We start from the raw sequence: 13,438 nt of genomic DNA, 5'->3' as shown, positions 1-13,438 counted from the left end.
TCACCACAAAACCCTGCATGAAAGTAGTTCTGTATAATAAATATTTAATAAAAAAATTCTGATTGTAATTGTAACATTCCTTTCTGCTTAAATATATTTACGTTATACATTTTCCTCGGTTATGTAATCGTTGAAACACTTTACATGGTATTTAACTGGTAATGTAATGTAATGCCCATGCGGGCACTGCCGTTGTACGCATGAGCAAGGTCCTCATAATTATCTCTTACATACTCATGGGATTATATATTCAGAAGGAAAGGTAGTTACGGATTTTAATTGATGTCCCAGACGAATTCCCAAGTACACCCAGTCCGCACACACCAGGAGATATATTCAGCAGTACGAGTAGAGAAGCACATTAAGACCAACGGGTTTCGCCAGTGACGTATGCTGAGGAGAACTGGTGGGTAGCGTCTTCCTGCCGCACAAATACTACTCCGCGTTAATTCAGCCTTTTAAAAGTTCTATCATGCACGAGGACCGAGTTTGAGTGTGTCCGCGCGTGTACCTTCGACATAACCTATGTGGAATGCCTACAGCTAGTTCAACAAATACGATAATCAAGGAGAACAATGGCAGGCATACTAGAAAATGTACGAGCAAAGCCCATGATCGCATTTAATGTAGCCAAGGCCAGGCTGAAGTTTGGCCAAAATATATTCGTGGCTTAAGTAAAAACCGCCGATCAGGTTGATTGCTGTTCGCCATAGGTGGAAGTTTTCTGGACGTCGTACAGGTATTATAAACTTTTATTTATTTTATTATTATTATTTTCAGCAGGAATTTAAAAAGAAAAGAGCTTAGTGAGGGGGAAAAAACCCGAACCAACGACAGCTTCGACACTGTGCACTTCTGTGTTTTCGGTCATTTATTAACTGCATTATGCCCGGATATAGCCCACGAAAAGAATAGTCCTAGTCTATTGAAGGCAGTGTCACTTCGCAAATAACACAGGAGCGCTACAGGTAGTGGAGGAGACGGTCGACCCAATGTCGGATGCGACATGACCTCACGGTTTGTTTCTCGTTTTTCGTGGTTCTTTTTTAAATTACTATAAAAAACTAGGCCTACACGTATTTGTCTGTATTTGTATTTAAGTGCTGTATTTGTCGTTAAACTGCATTAAATAATTTACAGTGATAGTCCTATAATTATTTGTGAGGAAGTCTGACCTTTTTTTGAATATATTTCTGTTTTAATTAAATATTTGTAACTCTATTAGTTCAGTATCCGATAAATAGCTTACAATAAGCGGATTGAATGGCGGACACCAACACCAAGACCAATGAGCATGCTTGTTTAGAATGGACACAGGACAGTTAATGGGTGTGTGTCACAATGGTGCATTGGAGCCCAACGGTTTCAGAATACATTGAGTGTTATATCGTCGTGCGTAAATTCCGAATTAGATTACCAATGGTAAATCAACACGGCTCCGTAAATGTCAGTGACGCTTGGAATAATATATCTCATTGGTTCGTAACTTTTCATTAAAAGACAAATGTTCAACATTGTTCAACACTTAGTTTGCAGTTAGGCGTTATGCGATTAAACAAAGAATTAGTCTTTTAAATAACATTAATTTTAATACTGTGCTAAATTTACGTTGCAACGTGTGTCAGCCTCCCAAGCTCTAAAGGTATACTGCAGTGCAAATTAATCATCTGGCGCGGAGAATGGCTATAGCTCGATTATCGGTGTAGTATAGGCTAATTAGTAGCGGAATGGGCTAAAAACTCATAAGCGGTCGGTTCGATTCCAGGTAAGGCCGCTGACAATGTATCCTTGAAAATGTGCACATCCTGAATTGCTTCAGTTGAAATATACAGCTATAGATTTATTTTAAATGTGGCCTAATCTGTGCAAGTATAGATACGATCGTATCGAAATGTATAATGTAGCCTAAATTAGCGCAAGCGGTACGATCATTTGTCTAATCTGTCACGTGGTTGTATGTTTTCATTCGCAATCATTTCTTTGTCCATTTTACTCCCAGGGCGCAGACGAAGAAAACAGTCACGCGGAGGTCCTGAACGCCGCACGTGTGCAATGGCAGTTCTGGCAGCTTCAATTACGAACGACTCCGTCAGTAAACCTGTGGGATTTTATATTATCGGATTTACGTATTTAAAGTTTGCCAATTTATACTTTATTTTCCTAACCGTCGTTTATATTGTAACGGTTTTGTCCAACTCCTTTATCCTTGCCATCATATGGATAGACAATCGCCTACATACTCCAAAGTACATTGCAGTGGCTAATCTGGCGGTCGTCGACTTGGTGTTCAGTACAACAGTAATTCCTGGAATGATTAAGGCGTTTCTCGCGAAGGATAACTTCATTTCCTACAACGCATGTTTGACACAGATGTTTTTTTATTACTGTTTCGTCTCAATAGAGTCGTTCTCCCTCTGTGTACTTGCATATGACAGGTTAATTGCGATATGTTTCCCACTGAGACAGAGCTCCATCAACACAACCACCGCCATGATCAGTATTTCTGTGACTGTTTGGTCGTTTTGCGTAAGTGTTATTTTGTTCTCGACCTCACTCATGACCAGACTGATTTTCTGTAATTCGGTCAATGTGTACAGCTACTTCTGTGACTACGCCCCCGTGTTTAGACTAGCTTGCAATGATAACAGTTTGCAGTGGGCCACTGCAACAGCTCTGAGTTTAATTTTTCTGTTTGGGCCCCTTAGTTTCATCGTCATATCCTACGTCTGTATTCTGGCAGCCGTGTTTAGGATGAAAAACGTACAGAGCAGGTACAAGGCACTTGCAACGTGCACAGAACATCTCGTTCTAGTGGCGATTTTCTACGTGCCCATCGTGACGTTGTTCATAATAGGGCTTTTCTTATTCCGCGTCGATCCGGACATCAGGATGGTGAACCTGTCGTTAGCCTCGTGCATGCCGCCCTGTCTGAACCCCATTGTGTATTCCCTGTCAACCAAAGAAATCAGGAGCAGAATACTGGCCATGCTTCAGAAAGTTAAGGTAGTAGCGTGGTCAGGGCCGGCGTAGACATAGAAGGTTGCCATAAATGCTTTCAAATGGACGCATTCACTCAGTTTAGGCGTCTTTGCGTCTGGCGTCAATTGCGCGTGTCTATGTAATGAAGTATGAACTGCATTTTATTTGAAATAGATGATCCCCCACCCACACCCGTCACCCTACCATAGCCATACCATTTGAATGTTTAAACGCTGGATTGTGAGCCGTCTCAATTATTTGGTGTCAACTGCTTCAATGTCCGTTGTTGGTCTGTTTGTGTAATAGTGTAATTTACCATGACGTCACTGTCAGTGAGACATTGTTCTCAGCTGACCTACCTGGTTAAATAAAGATAAAGGTTTAAAAAAAAACTTCACTGGGAATTATTTTCAAATTACTTATTCTTTTTTTATTTTAATAAAATGCTTGTCAATAATAGTCAATCAAATACTAGAAAAGAAATGATTCAAATATTTATTCGAGTTTAAAGTGAGTAGGCCTACACAGTTCATGAAGTAGTTCTAAGTGCGAAACCATGACCCAAACGAATTTTTATGATAGCAAATTATGATAGCCGTGCTTGTATTTCAGACAGTGTGAAAGTACAAACGCAAAATAAATATTCTGTTCTCCGGTGAAATATGAATTTCATCACTTCATTTTTTTTTTTTTTTGACAAAATGTGAGAACACAATTTCAAAGGCGCCCCCGCCATGCCTCCTCCTCCTACAAGTCATCACAGTAAAAAAAAAACGAATAATAAAAGTTTGCACCAACAAAAAAATAATAAATATTATCCCTCGGTGTTAACCCCAAAACATGTAAAGGTTATCTAAAAAAACGAAATAGAATATGTAAAAAGTACAACTGTTATTGGAGACTACAACGAATTTAATTTCCTTAAACAAATGTTTAAGTGTTTATCAGAAAATAACACTTCGGTTTAATATTCCCAATAGAGTTTTTGAAACATATGGTGCTCTAATGTTTTAATTAGAATGTGATTTTAGCTGCACAAAGCTTCCCATAAAGCTTGTAAACTTCCACAAGCTCTTGATTCTTGGAAGATTGCCTTCAAGCATACATTCTCTCCCCCCCACAAATACACTGTTTGGAACGACCTGCACATGTTGCATAAAAATAGGGCCGTGTTAATTTAAAAAAATGTATGGACAAAGACATTATTTTTATTTTTATATTAATTATATTTTTTCCAAACAGCATTTTCAAATTCACCTCTGCGGCAATGCCTACAGTAACAACTCTCATTCTCATTTATAAAATAATGAACACAAGCAGGAGCTCAGCCAAATCTGGGCCCTGCTAATATAGGATTTGTCAACAAGGGCTGGGATGATATTTATGGTTAATTATAACAAAAATTACAACCTGACTAATTAACCGCATTTACCGATGGGATTATGCCTTAACTACTTCACGGAAGTGCAGTTTTCATATTTTAATGACGTCCCCGAAGAGTTCCTCGATATACATACGTCCATACATTGGTGGAGTTAAATGTTTCAAGAGATGGCCTCAACAGCCAGCTGTGCGGCTAGTCCCATTCAAGGGCTGGGTAAATTCTTATCCGAGAATTCATCGGGTGCGTCAAAGGAAACGGCCGAGTGTGAATTGCGGAGGAAATTCTAAAATTGTCCGATCGCGACAGTTAACGGAAGACAAGGGTGTTTATTATTTTGTGCAGTTGCTAATACGCAACTGAGCACACTGCACACAGAGCTCTGCTGTACCAGCCATTTTTTTCTTTTTTTCCATACAGCAAAGTCGTGATTGTTTTCGTCCCGTGCAGGCGCAGCCAATGGTGCGCTCGCGGTTATAAATTTCGAAGCACAGTACAAACTTGGAGGATCACGAGCCTCAGGTTGGTATATCGGTCGGAAGTGTTTCTTTTGGATTATTCTTTCAGTGATGTTGAAATGCGGTGTGAAGTTGCGTACGAAAGACAGTTTATTAAACGTTTGTGGTATATCCTGCTCAACGACCCCTTTACGCTGTCTGAAGGGAGTAGGTCATTATATTACACAAAGGATGTATACAATGTGTAGGCTAATTTAATATACCTGAATAGATAGAACATAGTATCATTTTCTTCCCCTCCCAGGAACTATTGTTGCACCAGCTTCAGAAAGAAAACATGCAATACAAACAGGGAAACAGGCCAACGGCAGTTCATTGCACTGACAAATTCCATTCAGTTCAATTTTACTTCATTTTTATGGCGCTTTTTGCAGAGAACTATCACAAAGACGCTTTACGGAGCAGCAAGGCAAGAAACAGCAAAAAGAGTTTCGCACGACACAGCTGATAAAAACGGAAAGCAATCCCGCGTCGCCATTACTGCGAAGTTAATGGCAACTTTACTTTTCTGGGTAGTCGGTTCCCAAACACTTGGGTCGGGACTCTAGGTTGAGTCGTGGGAGGTGGTTGCGGTGGGCCGTTCGATGCACATAAGTAAACAACCAACTCTGAACAATGCATTTTCCACCTACAGCCAAATTGCACCACACATCCATTCCGTTAGTAAAACAAAATCTATTGATATTGATAAATTGGAGTTATGGGAGGGAAATGTTTAGGAAAGATTGAACACTGCGCTCGAAGGCTGACTCTCCATTATCCTGCAGTAAAGTCCATATAGTTCCGAGTTTGTTTTTCGTTGATTATTCGATGGTATAATACACGTATGTCACAAAATAAACCTCACACCATTTTGGCTACCTTGATATATGTACAGCATCTCTTCATTTTCTAAATTAATGTTTCATATCGTAGGCAAATTACAGAAGTAGTCTTTTTTTTTATTTTTTTTTTTTAATCACAGCTTTCCATTATAGTAGCCAGTTGATTCCTTTGATGGTTATCATGTAACTTTATGAACTTCATATATGAACTTTGCTTTGTTTTCTGAAGTGGCATACCGGGAGGTTCTGATGTCCCGCATGTGCTGTGTCTTTCAGAAATACACCATTTTCTGTCTCAGACCCTCTGCGGCAGGCACGCGCCGAGGATTCTAAACAGCGGACGGCCGAGATGGGAGTTTCTGGAGCTTACAACTTTAACGACTCCATCGTTTTGCCGAAAGGATTTTACATCGTCGGATTTACGTCTTTACCGTTTTCTCATTTATATTTAATTTTCTTAACCGTCGTTTATGTTGTAACGGTTTTGTCCAACTCGTTTATCCTCTCCATTATATGGACAGACCTCCGCCTACACACTCCTAAGTACATTGCGGTTGCTAATTTAGGGGTTGTTGACACGGTGATAAGTACAGCCATTATTCCTAATATGATCAAGATGTTTCTCGCAAAAGATAATTTTATTTCCTACAATGCATGTTTGACACAGATGTACTTTTATTACTGTTTTGTATCGCTAGAGTCATTTTCCCTCAGTGTACTGGCTTATGACAGGTTAATTACGATATGTTTCCCACTGAGGCACAGTACCATCAACACGCCCACGAGCATGATCATTATTTTAGCGATTGTTTGGTCGTTTTGTATAAGCATCAATGTGTTCACGACCGTAATCATGACAAAACTGTCTTTTTGTGATTCCGTCGAAGTGTACAGCTATTTCTGTGACTACGCGCCAGTGTTCAGATTGTCCTGCAATGACAACAGATTGCAGTGGGCCGCTGCTTCTTATTTGAGTTTAATTATTGTGTTTGGACCCCTTAGTTTCATCGTGTTATCATACGTGTGCATTTTGACAGTCGTGTTTAGAATGAAACATGTGCGGAGCCGGTACAAAGCACTTGCAACGTGCACAGAGCATCTCGTTCTAGTGGCGATTTTCTACGTGCCGATCTTGACGGTGTTCATTATTGGACTGTTCTTATTTCGCATCGATCCGGATGTCAGGATGGTGAACTTGTCGTTAGCCTCGTGCATCCCGCCCTGTCTGAACCCCATCGTGTATTCCCTGTCAACCAAAGAAATCAAGAACAGAATACTGGCTATGCTCCAGAAAGCCAAAATAGCAGCGTGGACAGGGCAGGTGTAGGCTGAAAGGATGTAGCAAATTTTACATTATGAAATGAATAGCATCAGTTTCTTTGGAGACCTTGGTGCTTGGCTTCAACTGCGCATTTCTCTGCGGAATTATAAAGCTGTATTTTACTGTAAAGCACAGTTCAGCTCACTAAGTTCACACAGACATGCGCAGTTGAGGCCAAACGCCAAGGTCCAAAATCTCTGTCCGGAGGTCTATAGTAGACTACAAGGAGTCGATTTATGTTATACCGTATTTGACTGCGGTTTTAATCTCTCAAGACTTAATTTGCTTTGTCATTATGACTGTCTGTGTGTATGTCAGGTCCCCCTTGAAAAGAGCTCTTAATCTAAATGGGGTTTCCTGGTAAAAATTAAGGATAAATAAAAACAAAAGACCGAAATATAGAATGCAAAGTAATGCATAGAAAATGTGTCATCCTTATGTTGATTAAACACTCGGTGTGATGCAACAGGTCTAAAGGGGCATGTCACACCAATCAGTCCCCTGACAAGTTAAAATTTAATAAAGATATTCAACGGGATTATTATAGGCTTGGCCAGTGCTAGGCCAAATGTTGGGTCACATCATCTTACCATTTTATCCCGGTGTATTTGCAGGACTAGGCAGTCTCTACAGTTTTTGCACCTTATCAAAAATCAGCCGACGCCTTTGAGTTTCTAATGAGACATTCAATACATTTGCACAACCCCATTTGAATAAAATGTGTGAAATAACTGTGGTTGTCGACGTGTTGTGCGTTCAGAGATGACCTCCTACACACCACTGTTGTAAACCGCTGTCATTTGGGGCATTTGCGATCTTTCTGGTGGCTTGAACGAGTCTGCCCATTTTCCTCAGACCTCTGTAATTAACAAGGTGTATTCGGCCACTGAATTGCCGCATGCTGGAAGCATTTTGTTTATAGCACCATTCTCTGAAAACTCCAGAGACTCCAGTGCGTGAAAATCCCAGGAGGGCAACTGGTGCTGAGATGCTGGAACCATGCATGTCTGGCACCAACCATCATCACCACTGTCAAAGTCACAAAGTCACTTAGAGCAATGGTCTCAAACTCAGTGCCATGGAGGGCCGTGTGTATGCTGGTTTTTATTCCAGCCTCAGATCTTGATTATATAATTAGTTCAATTATTTGCTGAATTCGGGATGCAGGTTTGCACATAATGGTGACCCGGCGTCTATGGTTACCCACGTTGTCTAAATAAAAACTTGCTTATATTCTGTGCTTCAATGCAGTTAAATGCATATGGCTGAATGAGTAATTGGACTCAATTAAGGCAGCATTAATTGGCTGGAATGAAAACCTGCATACACACGGCCCTCCATGGCAACGAGTTTGAGACCACTGACTTAGATCACGCATTTTGCCCTTTCTGAAGTTTGGTAGAATAAAAAAAACGAAACCTCAGCACCATGCCTGCCTGCTTTATAAACTGAATTTCAGCCAAATGATTCGCTGTTTGAAAGAGAAGGCTATTGGCCTAAACAAGTGGGTGTACTTATTAACCTGGCCGATGAATCTACATAAGTCAAATTAACGCAGAACATTACAGTGTGCAATAATTCTTATTTCAAATTATTTCGCCTACATGTTGCCAGTTACCACATCCTTTTAAACGCTCAGCAGCTCCTCCATAAAAAATAAATACATCCTGTTATCACAAAAAAAATGTTTTTGTGAATGCCAAACTTCTACATTACTACAAAATAGGCCTACAAGTTTTTCAGCAGGCCTTGGTTGCCATTATAGGTGATAATGAGTATTCTAACCTCACTGATTTAGCCTACTTCTTATTCGCCAGAGGAATTACACCATTAGTCAGCTCCTTAAGGGGAGCAGTTTTCAAATTATAACTGTGTCCCCAAAGGGTTGCCAAGTAACATAATATCATACACAACAAACAGTGAAATTCTGCCGTGACCTACCTGTGGAGAAGGTAAGCCTACCTGTGAGGTGGCTAACAAGCGAGTAGAATCTTCCCGCTGAGCTTAATTAGCCGTTTCAGACAAACAATTAGGATGGTTTTTTTTGTATTTGACGTGCTGCATTTACATTTACTACGACATCGAGGCGCTTGACAGACCTTCATATCTAGAGCGACATAAGACTGCTAACATTCTATATACATTCTATAAGGGGGGAAAACCGCCTTGGTCAGCCTCTTAGAACGTGATTCAGCATCTTGACCACTGAATAGGCAACAAACGAACGAGGAAGCGAGATTTCAAACATAGCTAGCACAACTGGTCACGTTAAATGTGCTGTGTCAGGGCATTTTTAATCTTTCCAGCAGCAAGTGTTTTCAGCTAAAATGGTAAGGGCTTGGACGTAAGCCGTCAATGCTCTTTGCCCTCTAGCTAAATTGGCCTAGCCAGGTCAGCGAGAGGTTGGTACAGTCAGTAGCCTAACACGTAGTTCGCGATTAGATATAAAAAGCTTACCTTTCGTAAAGTTCCAGCAGGGCCCTTCATTCTTGAACGAAATCCTGGCGTTCTTCCAAGTGGCTTCAATTTACAGATCTCGTGACAGGAGACGACGCTGAAGTTGCCTCCCGATTCGCAGCTTCCGATTCGACATTTCCGGTCCTGTTTAAATTGGTTGCGTTATACGATTGGTTGGTTTCACGGTCTTCCTTATTTACGTGTAAGCTACGGCCTCAAGAGAGAAATTGAACAATGGTGGTAATGCGAATTTTTTAATTATTTAGGTTACGTTCACTTCACATGTCCTTTCAAGGCTGTAATATGGAAATGTCAGATATCCAAGTGTCACAGGATTTTCTGTGAAATTAAAAAGATGAACTGGCAAATTTTGTGTTTTGTTTTCCTGTTCTTTTCAGTTACCAGCGAGATGGCCGTGGTGTTCCGTTACAGGTACATGTGAACGCAGTACGACCAAACGAACTCCCATGGCTAAAACATGTACAGCAGCCCCTGACAGAGATGGAATGTATACTGAAAATATACAGAAATGAATTATGTTATCAAGATATTGGAACACTTCATATTATATGGACAAATTACAGCCACTTCCAGTTGTTCAGTTGTAATATACACTGTTGTGAAATATATTGAATAATATTTTCAAAATGTCTTCATTTTTACAATATATGATTTTTTTTTCCCAACAATATATAACACTATATGGGGCAAATAAAGTTGTGAAAATGGTTAATCCTGTGGTGGGCAAGGGGTCAATGTCTATTTATGAATTCCATACTAACTTTTGCTCTTAATTATTTGATTAGCCAAATTACGCGTGATCTGAAAAATAACCTGCCCTCCAGAAACTGACCGCCTACATAAACCTCACCATCCACAATTGGATCGCCTCGTTCAACTACAGTTCAGCCTTTGTTCCACTAGATGGTGCTGCCTCTCCTTGCATCAATGTACCTGTCTGTTAATGTGTGCATGTTCATCCTTGACGTGGCACGTATCTGCTAATATCATGGACTGTAAGGACAGAAGTAGTAAGAGGTTTGAAATACATTGTGTTTGCCTATATTGTGACTTTTTTTCAAGTATCTGTGGGTATGGCTACATGTTCCATTGAATATAATATATAGGCTATAGCTTATTAGCTGTGTGTGTGTGCGCGCATGTACATGTGTGCATGTGTATGTGTGTGTGTGTGTTTAATATACAGATACTGTGTGTGTGCGCGCGCGTGTGCATGTGTGTGTGTGTGCGTGTGCATGTGTGTGTTTGTGTGTGTGTGTGTGCATGTGTATGTGGTTGTTTGTGTGTGTGTGTGCGTGTGCAGTGTGTGTGTGTGTGTGTGTGTGCGTGTGCATGTGTGTGTGTGTGTGTGTGCATGTGCATGTGGTTGTGTGTGTGTGTGTGTGTGTGTGTTGGTCTGCAGGACAGAAGTGCACTGACTTTCATGTTCAGTGAGATCCTAATTAAGCTGTACAGGTGAAAATAACCTATAGCATATTCACTGAGAATATATTATTATGAGAGAAACAGTACCTCAAGCCATATTAACTAATGTCTGGCCATAAAGCATTATAGGGGCCTGAACATCGCTAGTCATGTCTTTTTGTTCATGTGACCCTAAAGACACAAGAGAGCATAATACTGTATATGGGGGATTTCTGACCGTAAAATAAAAAGAAAAAAAACTGTGTCAGATTTCTAAAATTTTATGACATTACATTGCATTGCCCTGAGGCACAACAATGTGGGTTCACTAACTGTCAGTATAAAATTAAAGATCAATTTACTTATAGTCAAGTAAAGTAGATAGGAATGAGGGCTGTTGTGGCTTTTTAAAATGACACACAGCCGTTTAGTGAATCTAAAATACTCAAATTTGATGAGTAGACATCTCTGACACACACAAAATAAAAAACGTCAGGCAGGCACACTGTCAAAATTATACACTTGCTTATGATGACGACAGAAATAATATGATACTGCAGACTAAACAAGCAATACGAAAATTTCAAGCGATGTTTGGGTAAGTGTGGACACACTACCCTCATGTGTTTGTAAAATATATCGCAGGCACTCATATTCACTGACACGGGTTCCTGTGAGAACAGGATCTCGTAGCACCACCTCTTTTTAACAGAACAGGAAAGACGCGTTTTCATGTAGCGCACTTCCTTGTCCTTTCAGTAAATCGGTCCCCGTGATGGAGGACATTCACTGTGCAACGAAACGAATTAAATAAATTGGTCTACTTTAATGTAGCCTGCGAAAAACAATAAAACACTGACAGTTGAATGTCGTACTTTTAGCTGCAACTGTAAAATGAGTGTTTTAAGTGTGCTAGTGGGCTAAATTTGAATGTACAAGAGCAGGGACTCCAACGTGATCTGAACTATGTAAGTAGCAGTCAAGCTAACATATCAATTGACGTGTTTGACAGCCGGGAAGGCTTGCAATATTGTGATTTTATAAATCAACCTTAACGTCCCGTCCTTCAGTATACTTCAGCTAGGTGAAAAGTATACTGAGGTTATACATTTAATGCCTACAATAGAATACAGTTCACAATAACATGCGCATATCAAAGAGTGTATGCGTGTGCAGTGTGTGTATGGGCCACATATTGTGGGAAAATAGGTAAGCTTTCAGGGGGTATGTCAGTGGATAGGACCCAAGAGAAGGAGTTCACCTATATGAAGTATTTTGTTTACAAATTAAATGTAATTGCACTTTATATTTGAAACACTCTCAAATATGTTTTGAACACACATTTGAATTTAGTGTTGCAGGCCTAGAAATATATGACATTTCATTCATTCCCATGATGCTTTCTGTGACATTTTGACCGAGCCGACAAGTTTTTTTTGTTGGTGTTTTTTTTTTGTGCCAGCTTCAAAGCAAATAGAGCCATAATGGCGTCCTCTCCCGCGCCGCACAATCGCACCAGGAGCGAGGATGAGGACGACCCGGTCGACCAGATGATCTCCAGGACGGGGTGCGCCGAGCTGCACTACGCCGTGCAGGAGTGCATGGCGGAACACCAGGATTGGCGGAAGTGCCAGCCGCAGGTCCGGGACTTCAAGGAGTGCATGCTGACGTTCCAGAACGCCAGGAGGGAGCAGCTGGCCAAGCGGAGAGCAACGCAGGACAATTAGTAGACCCCCACCCCCACCCCCAACAAATATGGGGTCTACAGCTCAGCTCTGGAATAAATAAATAAAAAATAATAATAATAAAAAAACAAGAAAAAGTAGTCAAAACGTTTGGGTTTTGCCAGTGAGAGCTTTTGTTCTCTTCACTGTCTATGGAATCACATTTTGAAGACTTCTTTTTTTGCCCCATTACATTACATCACAGGCATTTAGCCGCCTGTTAAGGCCTTGAGAGCAAGGTGTGTGGATTCATTAGCCAATCTATGACTTAAATGAACCGCTGGTACGGGGAACAAACAAACAGAACAAAAAAACCAGCTGAAACTGGCCCTTCAGGATTGAAGTTTGGCTCCTGTGCCATAGATTGCATCATTTCGGGCTGTTGATAAAGTGTTACTCAAACCAGGAGTTGAAGTCTGGTATTTGTTGGCATCTTTTCATTTTAGTGGCCCTGCTCATTGATATGAATTCCTTTTGCTGGTACAGAGGAAATGGGACACTAGTTTTTTTGTATGGCCTTTCCTTCAGTGTGGTTCATAAGTGCTCCTCTCCTCTTTCCAACCAGTCTTTATTTGACATGAATTTGAGAAGTTACAAATTTTTCATTTTCTTTTAAATGATTCTCAAGTTAAGTAATCTCCTGGAACAACTACTGCAGCTTTGAGAAGTGTAATTTATTGTGTGGCTTTTGAATAAGCTGTAAGGAACTGTGATTTGTGTACTTACAAGAGCTCAGGAATTTCCAAAAATACAATAAATGATCCATCTGTTTGTTAGGGAAGTTCATTCATATTAGCAATACAATATTA

General features: G+C 40.4%; 3 protein-coding genes across 4 annotated transcripts; all 3 read left to right on the top strand.

Annotated features, from left to right (window-relative positions):
* Positions 1-249: 249 nt before the first annotated feature.
* Positions 250-3,353, top strand: LOC118235307 (olfactory receptor 6N1-like). Of its 2 annotated transcripts, none has more exons than XM_035432514.1 (2): positions 250-739; positions 2,000-3,353. In XM_035432514.1, exon 2 carries the CDS (start codon positions 2,053-2,055, stop codon positions 3,028-3,030), a length of 978 nt encoding a protein of 325 aa, XP_035288405.1. In that variant the 5' UTR covers positions 250-739; positions 2,000-2,052; the 3' UTR covers positions 3,031-3,353. The 2 variants fall into 2 exon arrangements, with proteins under 2 accessions (XP_035288405.1, XP_035288403.1); XM_035432512.1 differs by having other exon boundaries at positions 374-406.
* Positions 3,354-4,541: 1,188 nt separating this feature from the next.
* LOC118235329 (olfactory receptor 1D2-like) lies at positions 4,542-7,755 on the top strand. The gene is made up of 2 exons (XM_035432543.1): positions 4,542-4,882; positions 5,979-7,755. The coding sequence occupies exon 2, from the start codon at positions 6,052-6,054 to the stop codon at positions 7,027-7,029; it is 978 nt and encodes a 325-aa protein (XP_035288434.1). The 5' UTR covers positions 4,542-4,882; positions 5,979-6,051; the 3' UTR covers positions 7,030-7,755.
* A 3,889-nt stretch (positions 7,756-11,644) lies between these two features.
* On the top strand, positions 11,645-13,405 carry LOC118235064 (cytochrome c oxidase assembly factor 4 homolog, mitochondrial). Its single transcript, XM_035432038.1, has 2 exons — positions 11,645-11,873; positions 12,368-13,405. Exon 2 carries the CDS (start codon positions 12,390-12,392, stop codon positions 12,630-12,632), a length of 243 nt encoding a protein of 80 aa, XP_035287929.1. The 5' UTR covers positions 11,645-11,873; positions 12,368-12,389; the 3' UTR covers positions 12,633-13,405.
* The last annotated feature ends 33 nt before the right edge of the window (positions 13,406-13,438 follow it).

The sequence above is a fragment of the Anguilla anguilla genome, chromosome 9, assembly GCF_013347855.1.
Source record: "Anguilla anguilla isolate fAngAng1 chromosome 9, fAngAng1.pri, whole genome shotgun sequence".
Classification (NCBI taxonomy): domain Eukaryota; kingdom Metazoa; phylum Chordata; class Actinopteri; order Anguilliformes; family Anguillidae; genus Anguilla; species Anguilla anguilla.
This window is presented reverse-complemented; position numbering and strand designations above follow the sequence as displayed.